This window comes from Calliopsis andreniformis, chromosome 1, assembly GCF_051401765.1.
Source record: "Calliopsis andreniformis isolate RMS-2024a chromosome 1, iyCalAndr_principal, whole genome shotgun sequence".
Lineage (NCBI taxonomy): Eukaryota > Metazoa > Arthropoda > Insecta > Hymenoptera > Andrenidae > Calliopsis > Calliopsis andreniformis.
Window position 1 is genome coordinate 6,804,070 of NC_135062.1, and position 24,737 is coordinate 6,828,806.

At 30.7% G+C, this 24,737-nt stretch overlaps 4 protein-coding genes across 7 annotated transcripts; 2 read left to right on the plus strand and 2 right to left on the minus strand.

The window, feature by feature from the left end:
- Positions 1 to 345: 345 nt before the first annotated feature.
- LOC143188593 (cell division cycle 7-related protein kinase) lies at positions 346 to 2,499 on the plus strand. The gene is made up of 7 exons (XM_076392914.1): positions 346 to 509; positions 596 to 809; positions 1,198 to 1,291; positions 1,365 to 1,622; positions 1,707 to 2,037; positions 2,141 to 2,259; positions 2,377 to 2,499. The coding sequence occupies exons 1-7, from the start codon at positions 470 to 472 to the stop codon at positions 2,497 to 2,499; spliced, it is 1,179 nt and encodes a 392-aa protein (XP_076249029.1). The 5' UTR covers positions 346 to 469.
- Unc-45 (unc-45 myosin chaperone) lies at positions 2,404 to 6,401 on the minus strand. Its single transcript, XM_076392904.1, has 5 exons — positions 6,274 to 6,401; positions 5,639 to 6,078; positions 5,177 to 5,506; positions 4,667 to 5,107; positions 2,404 to 4,599 (listed from the first exon to the last, which is right to left on the minus strand). Exons 2-5 carry the CDS (start codon positions 6,059 to 6,061, stop codon positions 2,974 to 2,976), a joined length of 2,820 nt encoding a protein of 939 aa, XP_076249019.1. The 5' UTR covers positions 6,062 to 6,078; positions 6,274 to 6,401; the 3' UTR covers positions 2,404 to 2,973.
- Positions 6,402 to 8,531: 2,130 nt separating this feature from the next.
- On the minus strand, positions 8,532 to 11,542 carry Sccro4 (DCN1-like protein SCCRO4). 4 transcript variants are annotated; one of them, XM_076392736.1, is made up of 6 exons: positions 11,358 to 11,542; positions 10,917 to 11,129; positions 10,356 to 10,494; positions 9,576 to 9,942; positions 9,140 to 9,347; positions 8,536 to 9,063 (listed from the first exon to the last, which is right to left on the minus strand). In XM_076392736.1, the coding sequence occupies exons 3-6, from the start codon at positions 10,481 to 10,483 to the stop codon at positions 8,978 to 8,980; spliced, it is 789 nt and encodes a 262-aa protein (XP_076248851.1). In that variant the 5' UTR covers positions 10,484 to 10,494; positions 10,917 to 11,129; positions 11,358 to 11,542; the 3' UTR covers positions 8,536 to 8,977. The 4 variants fall into 4 exon arrangements, with proteins under 4 accessions (XP_076248869.1, XP_076248851.1, XP_076248860.1 ...); XM_076392745.1 differs by lacking the exon at positions 11,358 to 11,542 and adding an exon at positions 11,212 to 11,318; XM_076392727.1 differs by lacking the exon at positions 11,358 to 11,542 and having other exon boundaries at positions 10,917 to 11,351.
- Positions 11,543 to 14,917: 3,375 nt separating this feature from the next.
- LOC143176964 (uncharacterized) lies at positions 14,918 to 20,578 on the plus strand. Its single transcript, XM_076374653.1, has 4 exons — positions 14,918 to 15,181; positions 15,294 to 15,472; positions 16,985 to 17,264; positions 18,955 to 20,578. Exons 2-4 carry the CDS (start codon positions 15,303 to 15,305, stop codon positions 19,198 to 19,200), a joined length of 696 nt encoding a protein of 231 aa, XP_076230768.1. The 5' UTR covers positions 14,918 to 15,181; positions 15,294 to 15,302; the 3' UTR covers positions 19,201 to 20,578.
- Positions 20,579 to 24,737: the final 4,159 nt, after the last annotated feature.

A 24,737-nucleotide genomic window follows, 5' to 3' on the forward strand; every position in this document is an offset into this window, starting at 1 on the left:
CAAAACGTCAATTAATAATATTGTACATATTAAACATTTTACAAGAATTTTATACAGATCATAAAATAATAAAGAATTAAACTCGTATATGTGCCATAATAATTTTATTTTCGCCTTTTTAACATAAAGGATCAAGTAACAACTAACCAAAATTCTTTAATGAAACTAAAAGAAGGAATTATCATTTAACAATTAGTAAAAGAATCAGCATAAAAATATATTTTTTAACTTATCAATTTTCAATTGACGCGAATATTTAACACTTATTACTCGACACGTGTGTGTCATTTAAGTTTTTCGAATGGCGCAGAATGGCGCCAATATCTGATAGCTATGACAGGTTATCATGCACGTGACGTTTATTTTATTGCAATGTTAAGTAGTAAAATTAGTAATTTGTTGAATGAAATAGTTGATGAAATAGAAACGTGACTTTGAAATAAAGTGTATTGTATGATATATCAGCATTATGGAAAAGAAGATTCAACTTAAAAAGGATAATGAAACTGGTGAGAAATTTGTTCTATAATTTTATTTGCATAACATGTTTAAATTCTAATGGAAATCTTTTAAATGTCTTTTGAAATACTTTCAGAGAACGATAATGTTGTTGCTCTTATGAACACTATTCCATTGTTAAAAGATTTATTTCACATACATGGAAAGGTTGGAGAAGGAACTTTTAGTTCTGTGTACTTAGCTACTCTAAAATCTTCTGATGGCTCTAAAAGGTTTGCATTAAAGCACTTAGTTCCTACTCGCCATCCTGAGAAGATTGAACGTGAACTTCAATGTATGCAACAGATAGGGTAATATAGAAATATGGATTATATTTGAACAAAGAATATATAGTATCTTATAATCTTTCGTTCAAACTTTATGAGTGTGTTCTATAGGTAAAAATAAGACTAAAGTATCATGTAACAAAAAATTCATAAATACTTTGCTAAGAAGTTATAACAAAAATGTAAAATATGACATATACAATAATGTTGTTTTTCATAGTTCAATAAAGAACAAATTGGAATATTTTACGTTATTTGTTGATATTGTGCTTTGATTTGGCAAACTGTAATTAGATGCGTGGCCAACATATTATGTATGTCAGTTAAGATAGTCTTATTTTTATTTATAAAACATATTAATGAAGTTTGACTGAAAGGAGCATTATAAAGCAGTTAAAATATTTGTTTTTAGAGGAAAGGATTATGTGGTTGGACTAGAATTATGTTTACGAAATTTCGAAACTGTGGTATTTGTAATGCCTTATATGAGACATGATAGATTTTCGGTATGTTTTGCTTCTATTGTAATTTTTATGACATAAGAGACAAGTTACTAATTTGTTTAATTATCTTGAGTAGGACTATGTGCAAGATATGACAGTTGAAGAGACAAAAAGTTATATGGTAGCATTGTTGACTGCATTGCGAAGAGTTCATCAGTTTAATATTATACATAGAGATGTAAAGCCTAGTAATTTTTTATATGATAGGTGCAATAAAAAATATTTGTTAGTAGATTTTGGTTTAGCACAAGAATATGTGACTGAAACTAAACCTAAAAATCTTAAATCAATTAATTTTGAAGCTCAATCTATCAAACGGAAAAGATCAGATGAAGTAAAGTATTAATTATTTGAACCAGTAAATAATACTAATCTTTGAAGGAATATGTATTATTATTATGTTTGAAATGTGTTTTAGAATAGTTTAAACGAGACTTTCAGCTCTAGAAAAAAAATTCCAGAGGAAAAATGCTATTGTTTTGGAAAACCAAAAGTTTGTTCATTATGTACATCAAGACCAGAACAAACAGCTCCAAGAGCTGGTACACCAGGATTTCGTGCACCAGAAGTTCTACTAAAGCATCCTTCACAAACACCTGCAATTGATATTTGGGCAAGTGGAGTAATGATGTTGTGCATTCTTAGTGGTACACAACCATTTTTTCATTCTCCAGATGATTGTACAGCTTTAGCAGAAATAACAACTATATTTGGTTCAAGTAAAATGCAACAATGTGCACACAAATTAGGTATTATGAATGTTTTTATTTTATTTACATTAGAAAACCTAATTTATTTTTATTTTCCTTTTATTTATTTTTCACATTTGAAACGTTTTCTTTGCTAATTCAGGGAAGAAAATTATCTTTAATGAAGATATACCAGGGGTTGACATTGTGTCTTTATGTCAAAAATTACAAAAGAGAAATAAAGGTTTACTAAATACTAAAGATCATAGCATGTACGAAAAGGTATTTTATCATTTGTTTTATCATAAATATGATTACAAATTTCAGTGTTGTTTTAAAAGGATTTTTTTGTCAATACTTATATTTTTGTATTAAGAAATTTTTATAACATATTTTAAGGTATTATCGGATAATCAATTTCCAAAAGAAGCTTACAATCTTTTATTGAGGCTACTGGATTTAGACTACAAAACGCGCCTTACGGCAGATCAGGCCTTAAATCATCCATTTTTTAAATTATGATATATTTTTTCATCATTAAAGTAATTCTTTAATTGTTAATTTTTTTTATAAATTGTTATGAAATAATACATTAAAAAATCATTAAATTTAATATCATATTTACTTTTATTATATCTAAAAACTGCATATCATGTAATTTATATATATGCACATAAACAAATATGTAATGAACTGGAGATATGTATGTACAAAATAAATAATTTTGACATTTAAATGATAAATAAATAATTTTATTGTGTTAAATAACAATACTATATTGTATCAAATTGTTAATAAATGCAATACCTTTGTGGTTCCGCTACGTCTTGGATAAAAGAAATTTAAGTATCTATCCTTTTTGATGCATTGTATGCTATGAAACATGATACTGAACACATCTTCTTAGGCACTTCATGGTATTATGATGTATAATCACTCTTAGATGTATTTCATATTATATAAAATCATATCTAATTTAAGTACTAAATTGTACATTTATTCAACACTTTCCAGATTATTTGTGTTTTGTGATGTTTGCCCCTCCTCAGTACTCCTAATAAGTTTCCATTCTGCTGCAGATTCTAATGCTTTTGCTGCTATTTCCTTTATTTTTTTGTGTTCCACTGTATCACTCTTGGACAAAGCCATTAAGATTTCCATTACATCTGTTTCAATTAATCTGGCTGCAACGTCTTTTGTACTTTTGATCATATTTGAAACAATTATAACTCCTCTGTGTTGTAAATCATTATTCGGATTAGCAAGTAAGAAACGTAATGACTCCAACCATTCTTTAGAATCAAATATTTTGATACAAGACTTTTTGCTAACTGACGTTAACATTGCTAAAGCTCCCGCTGCTGCCATGCATGTATCTACGTCTTCGTCTGAACATAGAATTACTAGATATTTAACTCTATCATTTTCAGATTCATAATATTTTATAGTATCATCGCACATCATTAGGTTATTTACAACTTGAGTAGCTGCTCGTCTCAGCATGTCATGGTCTTCATACATATAAGCTTCAACTTTTTGGAAGCCTCCTTCTTTTAAAATTCGTTTTCTAATGTTATCATTAATGCCAGCCAAATTACATAAAGCCATCAAAGCTTCAAAGTTTTCAAGTGCTGAACACTCTTGACTTAAAAGATTTATAAATGGTCGAATTACTTCCATTATCCTTTGTCCAGGAAATGCAACTTCAGGATTTATTGTTATACCTAAACGTGCAAGAGCTTGAGAAGCTTGTTTCTTTCCTTTATCTGTTCCTTCCAAGGCTAGAGGTAAGAGTGCTTTTGCTCCTCCTTGTTGAACAACAATTCCTCTTACTTCTGGTTGACTGCAAATTGCATTAAACACACGCGCTATTAATTCTTTACTATTTTGACTTTCTGTTTTCGAAAGACTAACCAATGCACTCGTAACACCAGCTTTAGCTAGAGCAATTATTCTCTTATTTACAAAATCTACATCATCAAATTCATGTTCTTCAGGTATGTGATGCTTCGCAAATTTAGCCAGTTCTATCATTTCTGGTATAATCTCCTGTTTATCGTAGGCATTACATAAGTTTACTAGTGTTGTAACAACGCCATAGACTACAGACTGATCTCCAGTTTGAGCAAGTTCTATCATTGCTTGAATTGCTTTACCATCTTCAATTAATTTTTCTTTCACTTCAGCATCGAAAGTGAGGTAGGATAATCCTTCTACTGCCCATTTTCTCATGTCCTTCTGCTTCTTTGGATTAATTAAAAATCTTCTACATGCTTCAGCTAACTTTTTCGTTGCTCCATCAGCAAATGGTCTTATCGTAGCATCTGTACCACCTGAACTACCTAACTTACACAATCCTACCAAAGCACGTACTCTAATAGAGTCGTCCTTAGATTGATATAATTTTTTCAAAATATTCACACCCTGATTTATAATGGCGGTAGCTTTGTCTTTTTTAGATGCAGCGGCAACAATACATTCGCAAGCAACCTTTTGTTGTAATATGTCCTCTGTGCCTGCCATAACAAGTATCATTTCTAAAATACCTTCTTTAGCAATTATCGTATTTCCAACGTCCAGTGGACCCAGCAATAAAGTTGTTATTGCAACCACAACACGGATCTGTTAGGAAGTATAGAATAAATAAACAAAACTTGTATTTCTTTTATTAAAAATGTTTTAAAATTACCTTAGATTCAATATCTGGTGCAAGTAGTTTGTCTTTAATGAACTCATCGATAGCATCTCTAAACTTTTCTTTTGCTGCATCATAATACATATTCTCATAAATTCTTGCCAAACATACACTGGTTACAGTTCTAGTAGATGGTGTAACATCCATTGACGATTCGTACTTATATTCTTCAAGTTCACTCGCTACTTCCATTAAACGTTGTAGGCCACGAAGTTCGACTAATCGTTCTGCCCAGTTTAAAGCAGTGTAGTGAATATTGCGCATAATAAGTTCAATAATTGCATCCCTAGCTAATCCAGAGATTGTCCTGTTCGTAACACTGTATAATAGACAAGATAATATTGTATCAATTTCTTTGTTAAATCTTTCGCATAACTCCTTGTTTGGTTTTGTATCTGGTTTGTTATCCATTCCACTATAGGTGTTAAGAATAGTCTGTAATATAATTGTATAATTAATATTTTAATATAATAATAATGTTTTGTATTTCTCTAGTGTGTTTACCTGTAAAAAGTATTGAGCAGCATTTACTCTTTCTGTTAATTTACTATTAATCATTTCTAAGCACCAAGGTATACCAATATCTTTTACAATTTTTTCCATTCTACTAATATTATTTTTACATAATTCTGCAATGATTCTAATTCCAATTACTATTATTTCTTCACATTTCTCAAGTTTTATCATTTTTATTATCTTAGATACAACTCCCTCATTAAACATTATTTCTGATCCTGCTCTTTCCCGAGCAAGAACAAGCAAATTATTCATTGCTGTTTCACGTTTTTCATTGTCTCCTTTTGTTTCAAATGCTATGTCCATCATTTGTGCAACCTTAAAAAGGAACATAGTTACAAGTAATCATTATGTCATTAGTAAAATTATCTTCAGTTACTACCATATTTCAGTGTATATACATTTCATAATTAATCTATCACATTATGTAAGTAATGTTGATATACAAACCTTGGCACTGACACGAGAATTTTGCCTATATCTTTCTTGTACAATTTCATGTAATCGTGCAGCAATAGGCTGAATTGCCTTATTTCCTGGATCTGCTGCAATAATATATCTTGCATCACGATATGCTTCTTCAAATCTTTCTAATGCTTCCAATGCTTGACATCTACGAAATAGTGCTTTTGGATCATTTGGGCATATTTTAAGAGCTTTATCACAATCCTTAATTGCTTTATCATATTCTTCTCCTTTCAAGTAGGCAGCAGCACGATTTTTATAATATATTGCCTTTTCAGAATTATCCTCTTTAACAAGCTTCAATGCATTTGTATAACAGCTTAGAGCTTCTGACCAATTTCCTTTCTTGAATTCCTCGTTACCTTTCTCTTTCCATTCATGAGCAGTTGGATTTGTAATTTTCGTCATAATGAAGGTCTTCTTAACTGAAAAATTATTTTAATGAAAAATATTTTGCTTAAAGCACAAATTTTCATTGATTAATGTACATCCACTATCTTAACTGCAATATCAAAAATTAAGTAGATTGAATCACATTAAATATATTCATATCAAGTTAGAACATTAATTAAGCAGCAAAACTATTAAGAAATTATGGATCATAATAATATAATACGTACTAAAAAATAAATACAATATTATATATTGTTTAAACCTCGTTGACGTATCAGAGATACATTCATCAATTCCGATTACCGGTAACTCTTTCGAACACGTACGATGCAATACTGAGACTTATACTGCTTCCGCATCGTATGAAAAAGGATACAGAAACGTCTAGATGTTACTAAGTTTAAAATAAACCACGTTTACCCTACGATCTGAACGAAATTAAAATGTTGAGATTAAAATAGGTTTTCTGCATCTATAGTTCGTAATGTTATCATTCTTACTACACCCTAATTGTAATAACTATAGTCAACTGTGTCGTTCCCAGTTGTTCCTTTATCCTAAATAAACAGTCCGATAGTAATATATTTCTAATTTATTTACATTAAACCGTTATCGATTATTTATGTGACTGTATATTTTATTTTGAGATGATACAACAATCCTAAAAAGTAAAATTAATTACAAAAAGCAACACCATGGCTTTGAATTTTGAGATCCTTATTGGTCCTTATTTGATTTAGTCTCTTTAGATTTACTGGGAAGTAAGCGGGCTATTTGAATTAACTGAAATTAATTAACAATAAATACATACATACATATATTGTGAATAATACAGTACATTTCATTATTATTACGTTTTAATATATAGAAAACTTATAACTGAATAAAGAACTTTAACAAATATATATTCATGCGGAAAATCTTCATGTTGATGAACATAACCTATAAATCCTTTACATAATCTTTATTTCTACTTATACTCTAGTGGGATAAAGATTGTGCATTTAAAAAGAACACTATTTTATAAATATACATGCTATGTTTTGTATACAGTAATTACATATTATATTTCTAATATGTATACTATTGCTATTGCATGCTTGAAAATTATTGAATAAATTATTTTTTACTACATGCCTTCTGTAAAATTTTTATAAATAAAAGAACACTGAATGTGCAAATATTTATTTAATATATATCCGGCAACATATTTGAGAACATTATTTTCTACTTGTTCATCATTATATTTATATTAGTTATGTTTACATTAGTTCGATGTATGTGTGCTTCTGCTTATGAAGACGAAAATACTTCGAGAATATTCAATGTGCCATTATTAAACATAGCATTGCATAAATAGAAAGTACCAAAATATAAAATAAATGTTCGCTTAAATTATATTTGAATTATACCACAATTGGTTGATTCTTACTGAAGTTTGCCGATTATAGCTGAAGTAAACCGATCATTGCCGAAGTTTGCCGAATGAACATTTGAATTGGCTATGCAGTTTCATCTCTTTATAACGACGATAAACTTTTTAATAATTTATTATTATTGTTAATAAATACTAGATCGGAATTTCTAGACATATCGTAATTATAAAGATTACTAATGAAAACTATATTATTGTCATTGTATTTTTATGTATAAAATATATAATATGAATTGTATATGAAAATCATAGTTTGGTTTAAATAACAATATATAATTATTGAAAAAAGTATTTTATTTATTTCATGTCCTTCATTACGTTACATTCTCCACATGGCAGTTATATTGCAGCGGCATACAATGATTTTAAATTCTTGTTTCTAATTCCTTCATTATGTATGAGTTTATAATTTTCCATTAGATACTTTTCATTCATGAGTTTAAGGTTATTATTAATTTGGAAGTTATAAGCGAAATTCGAAATTTAATTTTATTATAATATTGCTAATGACGTTATTTATAATAGAAGTACACATGCAAGGAAAAATATACATGTAAACAAATTTGATTTAATAATTGAACTAATTAGTAATTACAATTGCAATAATTTCCTATGTTATTTTTTGACATATGTAAATTTAAAAAATGAAATCAGAACAGCAATATACGTTCAAATACGTTGCTAATTGACAAGTTATAAATTGTATTGAACTAAAATTATTACAGAACTGCTTAAATTATCACCATATAGTAATTCATTTAAATAGTCACAAAAACTTTTATGATGGAAAATAAAATAAATAATTTTGATCATAACTTTTTTAATTTGATAACACAAATTAAATTATATACAAATACATTAATAGTTTTATACTTCTAAATTTTCAGAAATAAGTATTATTCCTAAAAAGAAATTTTATACTCTCATTTATTAATCTTGTATTTATGAAAATTGCTAATGTTGCTGTAAAGTGTTCTATTGTATTTCATTTAAAGTATATTATAAGTACTTACACAGCATACGAAATCATTTTATTTATAAATCTACGTAATAATATTTGTAACTATTAGATATTCTGAAGTAACAGTGATACACGTATTTAAGTTTTGTGAGATTTGTGTTAGTATCAAATTTTGTCTATTCGAGAATATTACGTTTTTCCTTTTTTTAAAAATTTATATAACGCATGTAAATTCTACATTAAAAAAGTTCTATTTTCAATCAAAAAAGTTTATGTGACAAACCTTGGATAATTTGTAGATGATGATAAGTAATTGAGAATAATCTAGAAAGTCTTTAAGCAGTCTGATACTGTAAAATCATATCGAGGTGAGCTACTTACAGTATTACTGATTAATAAAAAAAAATAGTACGAATGGCGATAACTGAAATGTTGCGAGGTTATGATATATAAACAGAAATTTCATTATTAACAAAATATGATGACAGAAGAGATGAGTTCTTTTTATTTCAGTGGACTATTTTTATTGAAGGTTTCAGCTGCTTCTAGTTTCCGTTGATGATGCTTCTTCACCTCGCTGCATTTTCAACCATTCAACAAATTCATCAAGCATTACTGGCCCTATAAGTAAGCAACATATAAAATAAATGTATCTAATTTAAGAATGTGTTATTAAGAAAATGATAAATATCCATACATGCTCCGTCTAAATCATAATTAGATAAATCGTGATTGATTGTACGAGAAAATTCTAAAATGTTGCACCACTGATCTTTATTAATCACTTTGTACTTTGATTGATCTAGGAACTGAGCAAACTGTGAGAACAGTGGCCAATGTTTTCCCAAAAGTAACTGTAACATAACTCGTGCTGTTTCCATATCCATACTCCTTTGATCTTTGTCCTAAAATATAATATTAATAATACTTAAAGTATCTATATAAAATATTTAGTAAAATATAAAATTTTCACATGCTATAATCTCGCATTCGTTACCAATAATGAGTTTATGAAATCAATTAATATACTTATGAGCAACTATGAAAGGAATAAATGATTTAAAAGAATGATAAAAATCCAAGAGGTGGTAAGAAATTTATAGCAAATAAATGCTGTATATTATAATACTTACTCTAGCAAAATCGTAAGCATATCTATAAATTCCTTTGAATGTGTGTGGATCATTTAACTGATTCCTTAGGTACTCAAGCTTTTGTTGTATTTTACTAATAGAATCACATTGTAATTCCGAAAGGCCTTTTAACCATTCGCTCAATGTGAAGAAACCCATTTGACGGGCATTCATTTTATATGCAAGAACAAGCATTACTACATTTTCAGGTTCTACACCAATGTCTTCACAAAACTTTTCCATTCCTTCAGGTCCAAGAGTGTCTGAATCATCAGGTGTTGTGTATTCTCTAAACCAGGTAATACAACGTTTTTGGGAAAAAGATGAGACATTTGAAACATCCTCTGTTTTTGTATAACGCCTTGCACTGAAACAGAGTACATAAAGAGATTATTAAATGTTGTAATTCTATAACAAAAACAAATACTCTCAAATAAATTTTTACTTTCAATACTGTTTCATAGTGAACAAAACAGTATTATTTTAACATAAACTGAAATAAGTATGTTTAATATGTTTTTATATGTTATTTTTTCAAAATAATGCTCCATTGTTGTCTTTCATAATAGAAGAAAATAAAGTATTTTAAATCAGTTCACCATACAAATTTTCATATTCTCAGAAGTGTATAAATTATTTCAAACACAATTACATTCGAATAATAGGTATTTCATTATTATAGTAGAATATATTACACAAAGATATAAATATTCGGAATTATGAAGCATAATTTTATAGTACCATTAATGTAAATGTGAATAAATTTATAATTGAGCTTACCTAGATGTATGTCTAAGTCGTTTTGATGGATGCCTTGGTATACCCTCTTCATGGGCACTAGGTGACATTTCAATAGACGTTTGATGATGATTTGTGCTAGAGGGTGCTCTACGTTTGCTGCGTGGCATCCCTCTTTTAACTAAAATTAAAATGCAATAAATTTAACTATAAATATAAAATTAAATGTTTGAAAGTATTTCTAATATTTTTATTTTTAAATTAGTAAGCATGAAAGGTAATCTATAAATAAATTAATAAAATACTAATACTTTGCTAAGAAAACTTTTAATTGTATTTATTGATAACTGTTTTTATGAGTTACAATAAATCATTGCAGTGCAGTTTCATTATTTCTACATTTGCATACATGCAATAACATTTTGAAGGATTCATAAATACAACTATTTTTGTGATGAGTTTTTCAATTTTATTTAATCATGAGAAACAAATAAATATAAATTGACAAAACATAGTCTTAACAGTCAATACAAAAAAAATTACATAAAGACTATTTATACACGTATTACTATAGCACAATGATAAAATTATAATATTACTTACCACGCAGCAAATATGTGAATAATTAGAAAAATTAAGAAGATTAAAATAATCCGTAATACAATTGGTTTATACTGGCTAAACTGACATCTCCTTCCCGTCTTACAAGATTGAGTGTAAGGTTAGGTTCGACAATTAATTGAAATATCACGTAATTTTCAACTTTTCTTATATTAGTTTTGACTGCTTCGTACATGTGATAGTTTGAATAGATACCTATGAGGCATTAATACATCGTATGAGGAAAGTTAATTTTGAATTACGCTCGTATTGTGGTAATAGGAGGAAGCTACTGTACAAAAGTGCTTGTGTATGGAAATTATTTTCAGCTACGACACAAGCTGCGTTTCACCACTCGTCATTCGTAGAAACGTGGATCGATCATTGCCAAATAATTTCAGTAAAATATATAAATGTATTATGAATCGACGAGACCCTCCCTACCTTGCTCAATGAACCACTAGAGTAATTGTACCAGAAATGTATTTCTCACAGTCAAAAGTCAACATCAATACAAAACTTGCTTTGCAAATCGGTCTATAAAAATATTAAACATAGTGCCAGCGTCGTCAATTATTTCGCTAATTTATTAATTTGGATAATTTGTACTACCTAAACGCGCTGCACAATTAAATAAAACTATTCGTGGTTCTGTTTTATTTCATTTTATTGCTGTTTCGAGACAGCATGCTTTTTTCGCAGGGATGCCAAATGCAAAATCTATTTCTCACTAGTTAGGGGCTACCATTCAAAAAACAAAGGTGAATATCGGTGGTTTAGTATTAGCTGTGGTATTTACAGTATTCAGTCTTCTTAATAGTTTAATTTGGGATGGAAAATTTAACGAGTACGTAATTACAAATTAATGTTTCCCGTGGAAAATATATTACGTGTAAAATTACTTTATACTTGGCCGATAGGTTACATTACTTTAAATAAAACTATGAAATATTTAAATTTCATGTGTTTCTTATGAATAACATTTACTATTTTAGTTGCAAGAAAGATACAAATAATATATTACAATAGTAAAAGATATTCAAGATTTGAAATGATACTGAAAATATCGAAAATTAATATTGTAAATTATTAGAATTGTTAAAAACGAGGTATGAAATAGATTTTCTTTTTAACTTCATACAACGATTTTCTTTTTAAATTTTTTGTCGACATATTTAGTTTTGCTGTTTGATACTATGTAGCGCTGTAATCTTAGTCTGTTCTGAATCGGTAATCTAGGGAATTCTGCAAAAACAAAGGTAAAAAGGAGATCGATTACATTATCTGAAATACCGACTCCTTAAAAAAATATTGATTTTTTGAGAAAATTCGATGTAGGAATGTGAGAGCAAAATCTTTGCCCTTTAAAATAAGTCCAGACAGAATGTTGTATGATTTTTTAAAATAAAATTACAGTCGTTTAAAAATTGGCAGTTGTTCTAAGAGTCAATTAAAATAAGTAAACTGAACAATTTCAATGTTCAATCTAATAGAAGAACGAAAACGTTGCTCAAATTAACCTAAAAAGACTCAGTCATAAGAAGACATCATTCATGAGTAGAAAAAATTTGTCTGGATGAGCATGGCACTATTACCACTGACGATGAGTCTGACTGTAAGTAAAGCGCAACGATAGTAGAATAAAATCTCTGATCTGTTTGCACATTCTACTTACGTGATTTTGCGCTGTCAGTCTCAATTTAATTATATCTCAACGCAATTTCACCATTCTTCACTTTTGTCTTATTGTGGCGTGTATGTACAATTAACTCTTAAAACTTCTGGCGCTTATCGATCACTTTGTATGCAGGGTGTTCTACAACAGGTTTCAGAAGTTCTAACTATTTGTCAAAAAAGAATAAAAATTAAGAATGATAAAATTGTGTCTGGAAATTCGTTTTATATTTATTAACTGTTGCAAAAATGGCTAAAGTTTATGCGAAATGTGTCTGATATGGAACTTATTCTACTGCCTGCATTAGTCTGTATCAGTCAGACCAGACACAGTGAAGTCAGTCCGTCTTGTTTTAGCAAGTAGTATCACCTCTTACAATTTTTGACATCTGTTGTCAAAGATTGTGTATTTAAATATCACTTTTCATACTCTTATTAAGTAAAGAATTTATCAAGTCTATTAAAAATAGTTTTTAAGTTATAAGAATATCGGGTCATGTTAGTTAAGCAAATGTTATGTATAATTATATATAAGTAAATAACAAAATAACTTAAAGTCTATTTTTATCGTGTAACAGTGATTGACATCAAAATAGGTGATTTCACTTTCGTAACCCAATCTACTTTTTTCAAGGATAAAAAATCACGTTAAAGGTGTATTTTGAATAATTAATTATTAAAGTAATTCGCTGTACAGCTACCATGGAGTAGGGGTAGCGCCTATTTTACATTAAATGGAGTTAGTGGTTAGACTGTGCATAGTTCTAAAACACGGATTTGTGCATGATCTGTTCCCTTGTAGTTTCACCTATTGCACAACTTACCTAGTAATTTTCTGTGAGATGAAGAGCTAAGCTGGCTCACTCTTTCTCATTTTCGCGATGGTTGTGGTTGGTAGGGGTTGATCGTATTGTTCCTAATAAACAATTCGCCTTATTCCCCTTATCCCTCAAGTGCGTAAAGTTGCATCTCCGCCTTGGCGTTTGGTCAAAAGTCACATAATTTTATTAAAAATGTAACATTGCATTCTATATTTTCAACTATATTTTTATAAAATTGCCATCTTTTCACTTATATCAACAATCTTAGAACACCCTATACTTTGCTTGATTACGACAAATGTTAATGTAGGCCTATCATGGATACATTGTCCTTAATTATTTACTAAATATTAATGCTGTTATTTACTGACACACAATACTTACGAATAACCTTTAAGTACAGTTATATTATGTTATTTTTTCGTCGTTTCTAGGGCATTTAAACATTTTGACTTCCTCTTACTGAATAGCAGTTTTATATCTTTCTACAGAAAATAAGTAAAGTGGTTGCTAGATAACAAGAATGGTAGTAAGCTGGACTACCAATTGCAGATGTCTTTTAATCCTTGGATGACGGTGACTGGATCCAAGGGGACGCCAGCATAATTTTCCCTCGGTTCACCGCGGCATACGAGTTAAGAAAATTTTAACATATACAATCAGTCAGATCGTAATGGAACATAGTTGAGCTACATTGGTCAGATCAAAGTATCTGCTAGTTTTAAGTTACGGAATTTTAGAATATGATTGGTACGTTCATTTCTTGGAGTTCTTTGCTTCTCTCGTCCTTAAAGATGTCATAAACCCCAGGACTTCCGAGGAGTAAATTCGAGTGAAAGAATTTCTGAAACCGATATGTCGCAGTAAGATGTGAAACATGAAGACAATTCCTTGTTGTTGTTGCGATTCCAGCCACCCTTCTTAAGACTGGTATCGGTCTCTTCCCTTACTAGAAAAAGTGCATCAAAGACAGAATAGAAGGGAGGATGACAATTTATGGTTAGTTAGAAAGCAATGAAGCCTCATTAGTTTACTCAGATGAAGAGGCTGACGGACAGAGTTCAGTAGTGAAAAAGGAATAGTAATTAGATATTCTCAAATCAGTAAGGAGAATAGATATTTCTAACTCAACAAGAAGGAATGTTCAGAGGGTGTTTAGATAGTATTTATAAAATTTAAAGCGAACATAATTATAGATCTTTCGGGCTTTAATTGGTCAGCTGGTGTGAACCACTAACCCCAATTCAGTAAAATTTGAGTACCTCCTGGTCATATAATCATATTTAGTCCTAATTCTTACCATCAAAAGCGAGTTAGCCTTATTATATTCAGTTAATCGGTACTTTAAAACGGATTATCTTTGGTTCAGACACGGCGCCACGGGTCAGGAAGATATGCGTAGGTAAGGCAGAAAAATCGATCGATTGCAATGTTGCCGGTTCTACGTAGCATTACGCTCAAAGAGTGGGGGGTAGTTACGGTGGAATTGCAAATATTCGGTAACGGTGGTGAGCGGTCAGGGTGAGAAAAAAGAGGTGTCGGGAGAAACGTGATTTTGGACAGACTTGGTGAACGCGTGGACCATGTGTCCGTCGCGTGTCGTGGTTCCACGCGTCGTGAGGCGTTCACGCGGCGTCGTGGTACCTCTGCTCGCGGCGTTCTTTGCAATTATGCAATGACGAGTGGTCACGATGTGAAACACTGCGAATGAGGATTTGTCTAGTGCCTCCATTCTGTCGAGAGCTTTGTTGGCGGGTTGTTCGTGCATGAACAGTGTGTACATTTTACAATTCCGGGGCTACGTGGGTCATGAGCCTCGTTTAGTCCCTTTTAATGAGGATCGTGGAAATGCTCGGGTTGATGAGGATGGTTTCGTGTGTTCAAGGTTACCAGCATGAGCTTTTGGCCCCGCAGACGTTTTCGTATTACTCCGCTACGAGCGTTCGCGGCGTTCTCTCTGATGGCCGTGCTGTTCTGGTACAACCTCAGTCGGCAAGAGACGCCGAGGCAACCGTGCAGTGTGCCAGAAGAATTCACGGAGAAGCTGCACGAGCTTGCCTACAGGTCCATATCGTTGAGTCCCATCTACTGGCTATAAATAAGTCTCGCTGCTGGAATGCACCCTGAATAAGGGGTATTCCTCCCTCAAAGCACGCTCATGTATTCTCTAGTATCTCATGGTTAACCTTGAATGCTGCATGCAAATGGATTTGCATTCGCGAATCTAGGTGCAGATTTGAATGTTAGATTCTATTTATTTCCCCTGATACAATGAGCAATTTGAATAAAGTAGTTCTTCTTTATGTTTTACCTGGGAACTCCATTGCGAGTAAATGGTTGTTTTTGATAAGATTGCCAAGATTCGAAAAAATGAGCATGTATTAGGATATGGTGATTATGATTAGTTTCATAGAAATGCTTTAACTTTGTTTTCGAGCAGCAATGCTAGTAGCAAACTTTTAGTAAACTATATATTAATTTTTTACGAAATATACAAGGGTATTTTAGAATCGATGGTACAAACGGAAAGATGATGATTCTACATAAAAAAATAAGTTGAAAAAATATATAACATTTTTTATTAATTGTACGAAAGTACAGTTTCACGGAATTGAAGGGTAAATGAGGAGAGTGGGAATGTTTCTAGCTTCCAGTAGAGAAAGTCAATGGTCAGACTGCGAGTGTTCCTCTTATCTCGTATATCCTTCAAGCACCTAAGACTGTACTTTGATACATGATATCAAAAAATTTTATTCCATATTAAATCGTTACCTTCTGGGACACCTTGAATACAGGGTGTTCGATAACAACTGTCAGAAATTTTAGAAGGTAATTCGACGTGTCAAAAGATGACGACGTTACATTTAGAACTTCGTTTTTGGGTTACTAATTGTTACAAAAACGTGTGAAATTCGCTTGAAATGTGTCTGACTCGGGACTTATTCTACTGACGGCGTGCATTAGTTAAACGCAGCGAATTTAGTAGAATATGTCTCGAGTCAGACATATTTCACTCATGTACTTATGCATTGCCCAAGAACTAGTAACTCAAAAAAGAAGCCTGTAACGTAATTTTGTCTATTTTTGTAATTTTGTTGTATTTTACCATATAGAATCATCTTTCAGAGTATCGTCGAACATCTTGTATTTTAGTAATAAAACTTAGTCAATCAGTTTCTTTTTAGAATCTCTCCACAAATGATGTCTCATTTAAATTATGCGTGTTCAATGTCCTCTTAACAAACATTGTCGGTATCTTGAAAGATCACTATAAGATAATTATTTCATTCTCATAAAATATTAAGCAGTGAATTATTAAGCAGCACCTTAATTTATAAATATGAAATCAGAAAGCTTCCTATCATTTACGTCGATCTATTTCATTAATTTCCCGATTCACTATTCAAAGACCTATCAAATGTGTTAATATTGTAGCCATCGAAACTAGGCCATACGTTCGTTATAAATCGAAGAACTGTTATTCTTTGATAGACTTGAACTTTCACCTGTTGTTTTACTTGTTAGTTTTCCTTTTACGAGTTTTACTAAGCTAGTTGTTGCATCCGATTCTACTAGGGCTCATCTGGTGTTGGAGAAATTGGGTATCGTGCACTTCTTGTGCCTCGGAGGACTTTGGGGTCAAGTTCGGATCGGTCGTGCGTTGCCCTGGGCGCGCAAGGTCGAACTGTGTCTGGTGGACACGTTACGCGACGATGTCTTGATCACGAAAGCGTTTCGTGAAGTTGGACTCAGTGCTACCTATTTACACGCGGCTGGAGTATATCGCATACAGGAGCACGAGGTTGGCGAGGAGGCGCCCAAAGTGGAAGTAGTCGTCTTCGAGGAAGACGCAGTGGTAAGTTTAAAGTATTTCTTCGTTCAAATTATTGAAAGCGAGAAAGTTTTCTTGGCGTGTAGTTATTTATGTATTTGATAAGATCAAAGTGGGTTATCATGAGCATGAATTGATTTCGGCAGAATGTTTCCTGTTATAAAGTTTTCAATGAACTAAATGATCAGGTGTCATTGTGATGTATTATGGATGAGGTTGTTAATGAAAGTTGTCAGTTTAGCTGAAACCCTCTTGAGTATAATTAAACATAACTTTAAATTATTTTAAATTGGTAATAATACAATAAAAGTTACATAGATTGAAATGAATTGTTGGTCTAAAATATATAACTATATAACTATAAATATATAACTAGAAAGCATAAATCAGTGGTGACCAAATCTCGTTACAGAAAGAGTCACATTTCGTCAATCAGAAATACTCGTGATCTGTATCTTTATTTAAAGCGGTATTTGATACAATAGTACAAGGGGTTCAATAACAAGCGTTAGAAATTTTGTAAGATGATTCTACATGCTAAAGTAGTAAAAAAATCAAGAATAACAAAATTGTGTTAGTGGCTTCATTTCAGAGTTATTAATCATTTCACAAATGGCTAAAGTGCTAAGGTTCGTCCGAAATGTTTTGATTCGGGGCATATTCTACTGACGGCGTGCACTAGTCAGACACAGTGATAGTAGCAGTAGAATAAGTCAAGTCAGACACAGTGATGCAGCAGTAAAATAAGTCAAGTCGGACATTTTTCACGCGCATTTTAGGTGTACGTTTAATAATTAATTATTCAGAAACAAAGTCTTAAACATAATTTCGTTATTTTTGCTTTTTGTTTTAATTTCAGAATCAGTTAATTCTGCTCCCACCTCTAATCAAACACTGTATAGTTCTTCAAATATTATGATATAACTGTTATGCTAGACTAAGAATGCGCAGAAATTTCCTCTTTGTATTAATGTATTCTTTACTTCATAATGAAATTTATAGTTACTGTTGGCTTGGCAGAGAATGTCTTCACTTTATTGTTGCGTCTGGAGTTATAAACTCCAGCTTCATACCTCTATCGTTACTCACTTTAACGCAGCAGCATTTTTCATTATAATATAAATCTGCGAAAAATCGCGAATACCTCACACGATTTACGACGTGTATTTTCTGTAGGTACCGCGTAACTAGGACAACAGAAAGATGATCCTTGGCATGGCTTTTGGCGGTGAAATGGCAAACTTTCTTTTATTAACGTTTTGTGGGTTTATCATGTTGTAACTGTTCAAATAGTGTTCCATAAAAGATGAGAATAGAGTACGTGGGATCATTAAATGTCTAATATGTATAAGGATATAATTTCTTGTCTCAAATATTCTACATATAATGAAAAATAGAATTTGAAATTTCTAAATAGCTTAGACAAGTGACTTTTCATAATTTTGTGTATTATGTAAAACGGATTAATGAAAGAGAATTAAAGTTATTATTATTTATTATTTATTATTTGAATATTAACGTCTACGTGGATAGTAACCAAATTGTCAAATGAAAATAAGAATCTGTGATATCTTTCTAAAGAACATGTAGGTACCTGTTTATTCTATGAGTAGAGTACGCTACTAAAATGGGATTATTTATTTCAATGTCATTTTGTATATTTTTAAAGGTTATTTGCACATGTTTAAAATTTATTTCTCCTTTTTTTTTACAGACACAAATGGTGAGAAGAGTCGGTTGGACAAGAAGGGTGCTGCCTCCAGACTGCGAGTTTTCCCCTAGTTTGCAATGCTTTCCACCACAACTCGTAATTCCTCCTTTACCAGCGAAACAGTTTGGTGGTCGCCTAATGCCTGTGCCAAGGGAGGGTATCGAGTTACAGAAGTATCATTACCCTAATGACTGGTGGCTCGAAGTGAAACCCACCGATTGCACTGAGCCTCAAGAGGCGAACGCGTAGTACTTAATCTCGAAGATTGCTACTAAAAAATCAATCCTATCGACTAGACATCGTTTTTTAGGACTGCCAAGGAGGAATAGAATGAATTCCATAGTACATGTGTTCGATCGTGTTTCCAAGTTGTTTCTATTTTTAATGTCAATGTATTTATTTCGCGATATCATTCCACACGTTTCGGTAGTATTGAAAAATCATTGATAATCTAGGTTCTAGGTCTTTAACCTCCAAACTTCCCCTTTTATAACTTTTCAAACCCTCTTCCGCCTTTTTATTCTGACCCAAACGAATTGTTCTTAGTTTTAATCAATTCTATTCATACTTTTTGTTCAATTTGAGAATTAGGAGTCTAAGCTCTATAAAATAATTCATTATTAATTTTCTGCATGTAAGAATAAATGGGAGTAACATGAGTATTTAATTATATAAATTAGACTGACTGATTAACAGGAAAAGTTTGAATTTCCAATTTTAGAGGCTGTTGAACATTTTTATTCTTCCAATGACTGAAATAAGTATCATTCAATGGAGACAGAGAAGGAGAGATGTTTCAATCAAAATGTAGATGTCAGTTCAAGCATCAATCCTAAAACTGTGAAGAGTGAATCGGGAACGACTTTGAGATTTATCATTAGCCCCATTACGAGTCTCTTTTTATAGATGAATTCCATATTTATATCCTTCATAATTTATAGATAATTTATAAAACCAGTTACATAATTCCTATTATAAGTACAAATAGGAGAAATTTGTTTATAAATGTAGTATTTTGTCGATTATTTATTTCAAAATTTCTTCCTGCATTATAGCGATGATTTTAACTTTTAATATTTAATACAAATTTGGTTTTAATTCACGTGTAAATGCTGTTGTAGCTATGACAATTTGTCGACTATATTTTAATGAAATGTTAACTCCTATACAAAAAGGCTGATTCAATAGAATAGTCTAACAATAAGTTCTTCCATCTAATTGTTAGGATCTCCGAATTTGATAATTATGCGTGCCTTGATTATTTCAGCAATTTCTAACGTTACTAGTAGGTACAAGATACTCTCTTTGATTATCGTCTTTTTTATCCATTACTGGGAACTATCATACAGAGTTACTTATACAAAATAGTCAACAGAGTAAGTGTTGAAAACACAGTTCGCCAATCATTTAGTAGCAACTGTGAGTCATAGTAATCTACAGAAATGACGAGGTAAAATTATTATATATTCAGTTTTCTACCTATTTATTCGTACTACTAATTCATTTTTGAAAGATATTTTATACAGTGAATCAGACACATTTTAAGGTGAAATCGTTATTCTGTTCCACTAGTCAAATTTAGTTTTTCTACACTTATGATTCTAACAATAAGTTCATAATTCTAGACTGATACTCTTCAATTCTTATGTAATTTAAATTGCATACAATATGTATATATAAAATAGTAATTTAACCTATTTTCTGGTCCACGTTCAAATTATTTGTTGCTCTCAGTGAATGTTACCTTGTTCTTCTTATGTTTGCTATAATTTTTATTTGAAGAATTTCTAGAGTAGGTACCTATGGGTCGAAATTTTTGTGCTTATTCTTTGTATTATTAAAATTACGAATTTTTTAAAAATATGGACAATAAGACATCTGTTTCAAATAGTATTAGGGTTGCTAATGTATCTAAATTGAAAAAAATTTCATTTGGTTAAATTAATAGAATTAATTTTCTAGCACCAACTGGAATTTGAAAGTGGAATAAAATGACATCGTGAACGCGCTGAATGATGTAAATGAAATATCAGTCACGTGACAATTTATCTAGTAATTTTAATGAATATTAGGTACATGTTCCCAAATAATTTCAAATGATTTCCAATTAATGATACATAATTGATTAAAGATAATGAATTGATAGTATGTACAAAAAATTCGAAAGTGTATTATTGACTACCACACTTAAACTTTGAATCAATCACCAATGCGTTCTCAGTCACGTTACAATAAGCTATCAAGATTCAATACAGAATGTTTCCAATGCGTTAAGAAATGTTTGTCCAGTAGTCGCGTTCTAAATTCAGAATCTATTAAAAAAGAATCTATTAAAAAATTCAGGCAATTATGAGCTAGGCAATTTCAAATTAGGACAATTGTTCCTTCCAGAAGGTAAACAATATACGAAGTGAACGATTTTGAATCGTAGGCACTACAGTTATACTTTCTGGAAATGTACATGAGCGTGTATATTAATCTATTGTATTTTTGTTAGTCAAACGTTTTTGTGATCCTATATTTTATATTTGTGTGTCTTTTTCTTACTATGTGACTATTATGGTTTTCATTTTTACATTATCCAAGAATTCAACATTTACGAATCTATTTGTAAGACACGACACATTTTGAATTTCACATAAGAAATTCGAAATATACAACGCGTTATTAAGTGAAACAAGAGAATAATCAAAAGAAATGATCTATTACAGTTGATCATGAATCAATTCTTTGTTTTCACTTTTTTAGTAATTTACATACCACATATCAAAAAATTACATTTTTTTGGTAATTATATTGAATATATTATATGTTAATATTATATCAGGCAAATTCTTTCCTTATTATAATATTAAAGCAGGAAATTAAGCTTGATCTTTTGGTGCTGTGTTTTTTAACTTATTTCCACTTTCACTGATTCTATGAATATTTCTTTTTAACATAAATCTGAAGTTAAGCAATATTTATTTAATTATTAGTTTTCCACACTAATGGGTGTAACTTATTCCTTTAATTGAAGGACACCAATCTTATCCAGACTGTAAATAACCACTACAATATAGCATTTATATGAGAAATAAGCTATATTCGATATTTCCAGTAATCTGGAAGGCATCAGAACGTAGATCGATAACAAGCTTCCCCCCAAACTTTAATAGTATAATTGTTTATACCTATTTATACTGCTTTTTATAATCAATATTAGACAATATGTATCGTTATTACTTCATCAGTTTTCTACGTTTCTATAACTTTTTTAACTCAATCTTCAGTAGCTTTACTAAACGTTTTTACTGTTAGATCACGTCTGTTTCGATTAAGGGATAAATTTCGAAACATTTCCGACAATAACTCCTGTCGATTGCGTTACCGATTGCTAATAGAATTTTAATGACAATGTAACCAGGAAACTGAACAAAAACGGACGTCAGCTGGCGTCAATGGCAGTTGCTGTAACACGTGAAATTGAACGATCGATAATAATTATATTGATAAATTGAATTTCACTCGTGTACTGAAAGTATTAGCTTAACTGTTGAACGAGTAAAATATGTTGCAATAAACAGGAATTATCTTCATATTTAACTGGCATTGGTATTTTTCCAAACTGTTATACGATTTATTTAGTTAAATAAATCAGATGAAGCAGAATTCAGATTAAAACTCTTTCTGACGTTCATTTAGAATGGATGTCTTCGTTAATAATTTATTTATTTCTGCACAATATATGTGCTAGAATTTTACTTCTCTGCATTAAAAGGATTATTATAAAATTGTAAGCTAGTGTAAATAGTAGGAAAAGCTTACTTCTTAGAAACATGTTTGTTCGAGAATACTTCAAGTAATTTAAATCGTTTAAGTTTGAAAGAAAATTTATTAGATTTTAATGGAGTACATAATAAGTTTTTGTTATTTTTCTAATTTAATGTGTAGAGAGATAGTTTTTTAGTATTAACATTGTAATATTGAATGTGAGTTAGAATTGTAAACTACTTAATTTGATTTAATGAGCTTAATGTAAATTCAATTAAGTATTGTTGTGATGCTGCAGGAAAGTGATTCAATGGAAAGTGACCTTGCAGAAGAATCGAGATGAACCGTATTTACCAATATTTGATTTATAATATTTTCAAATCTAGTTGACTAATGTTACGTGTCCAGTTTGATTATATATTTAAACGCATACATTACCTGTTATATTTTACATGGATGTACACATATGTATGTAATGTATGTATTTCGTGAATAACGAGCCGACTGGGTATTGTAGTTTTCTCTTGAAACCTTTTACGAGGTCGAATAAAATATGTACCAAACAAATAGTAAAATTTTAGTTTAATCTTTTATTTATCTACTTTTATTTGATTAATTTTTGATTCATCAAATTTCATAATGAGAATTATTTTCAAAATATTATTACACTCTACAAATTAAGACGTATGTTAAATTCTATTTATAGAAATGCAAGAAAATGCAACTGTCTTAAACTACGTCAAAAATCTCCAACTACATACAGATATTTTGCAATTTGTATAAAATGTTGCAGTAGGATATCTAATACACAAAACTAATAAAAAAATGTTTCGAATATACATATGTTCTACTTTTAATAAAATTTGATATTTGCATTTATGTTGTCTTAAAATAATATTAGTAGCATATTGCTATTTACATAAGTAAATCTGTGATTGAAGTGATGATTTATTTATTCAATTCATAGTAAACAATTCCAGCGGCAAAAACATGTAATAATAATGTTTTAATATTTATGAAATCAATTTTAATTATTTAATTAAAAGCTTTCAATCATAAGTTACAATGGTCAATGACAGTACCTAAACAATAATATAAAAAAGTTTCACATTGATATCGTTCGACACATATGTTTATAAATTATTTTTAATTTTAAATTTTATTTATGATATTAATATCATTGGTGTATCTTGGAAAATTTCCTGACTCCATATGGTAAATAATGCGAATTATGGTTTCCTTTGGTCACATTATGGTATTCTAGCTACCATTTAGCATTTGAACTTTCTTTTAACTAACACCATATAATCGTTAATGTGTTAATACCATAGTTGCGTGTAAAGTAAAAATTACGATGAAATGTCTTATTAAGGGATCAACAACTATAAATTATTTTGAGGTATATCAAGTTTATCTTCAAACTAGTCGTAATTTTCTCCAAATTTTTCCCAAAATTATGCAAATACGTTTACATTCTTTGTCACAGTTTTGTTCTAAATTCAGTAATTGCATATTTTACACGCGCTTAGGAAGACTCTATAAGTATAGATATATCACAACGTTAAATGTCACATGTTTTTGATAAGAGATCTACAAGAAATCTTTATGTGGTGTCCCTCTGCTATAAACCACGTTCTATGCCCTCAGTAACAAAGACCTTAAAATACCAAACACAGATGTTAGCAGCTATATATGTACATTCCCACACATCCCAATGGATGGTCGTTCAGTTCCACAAGCATTTCAAAACCTTTTTTACGGCCGTCCTCATTTACTGGTCTCTCCATGAGGAAAGTGCTGTCTCCTCTTGCTCACTTTCCACGTCGTCCGCAGCTCCGTTCCGTGTCTTCAGCGCGACGTTCAAATTAGGACTTGCAGGATAAACTGACCCATTTTCTCTTAATGTGGCGCAACGAACGGCACGACGTTGGACCGAGCGTCCACGAAAAGTGTCATCAGTCGCAAGCAACTTTCCGTTGCTTCTTTAATTGTTTCTCGTTTCTCGATCCATCCGTCCTTCTTCACCTCTCTGC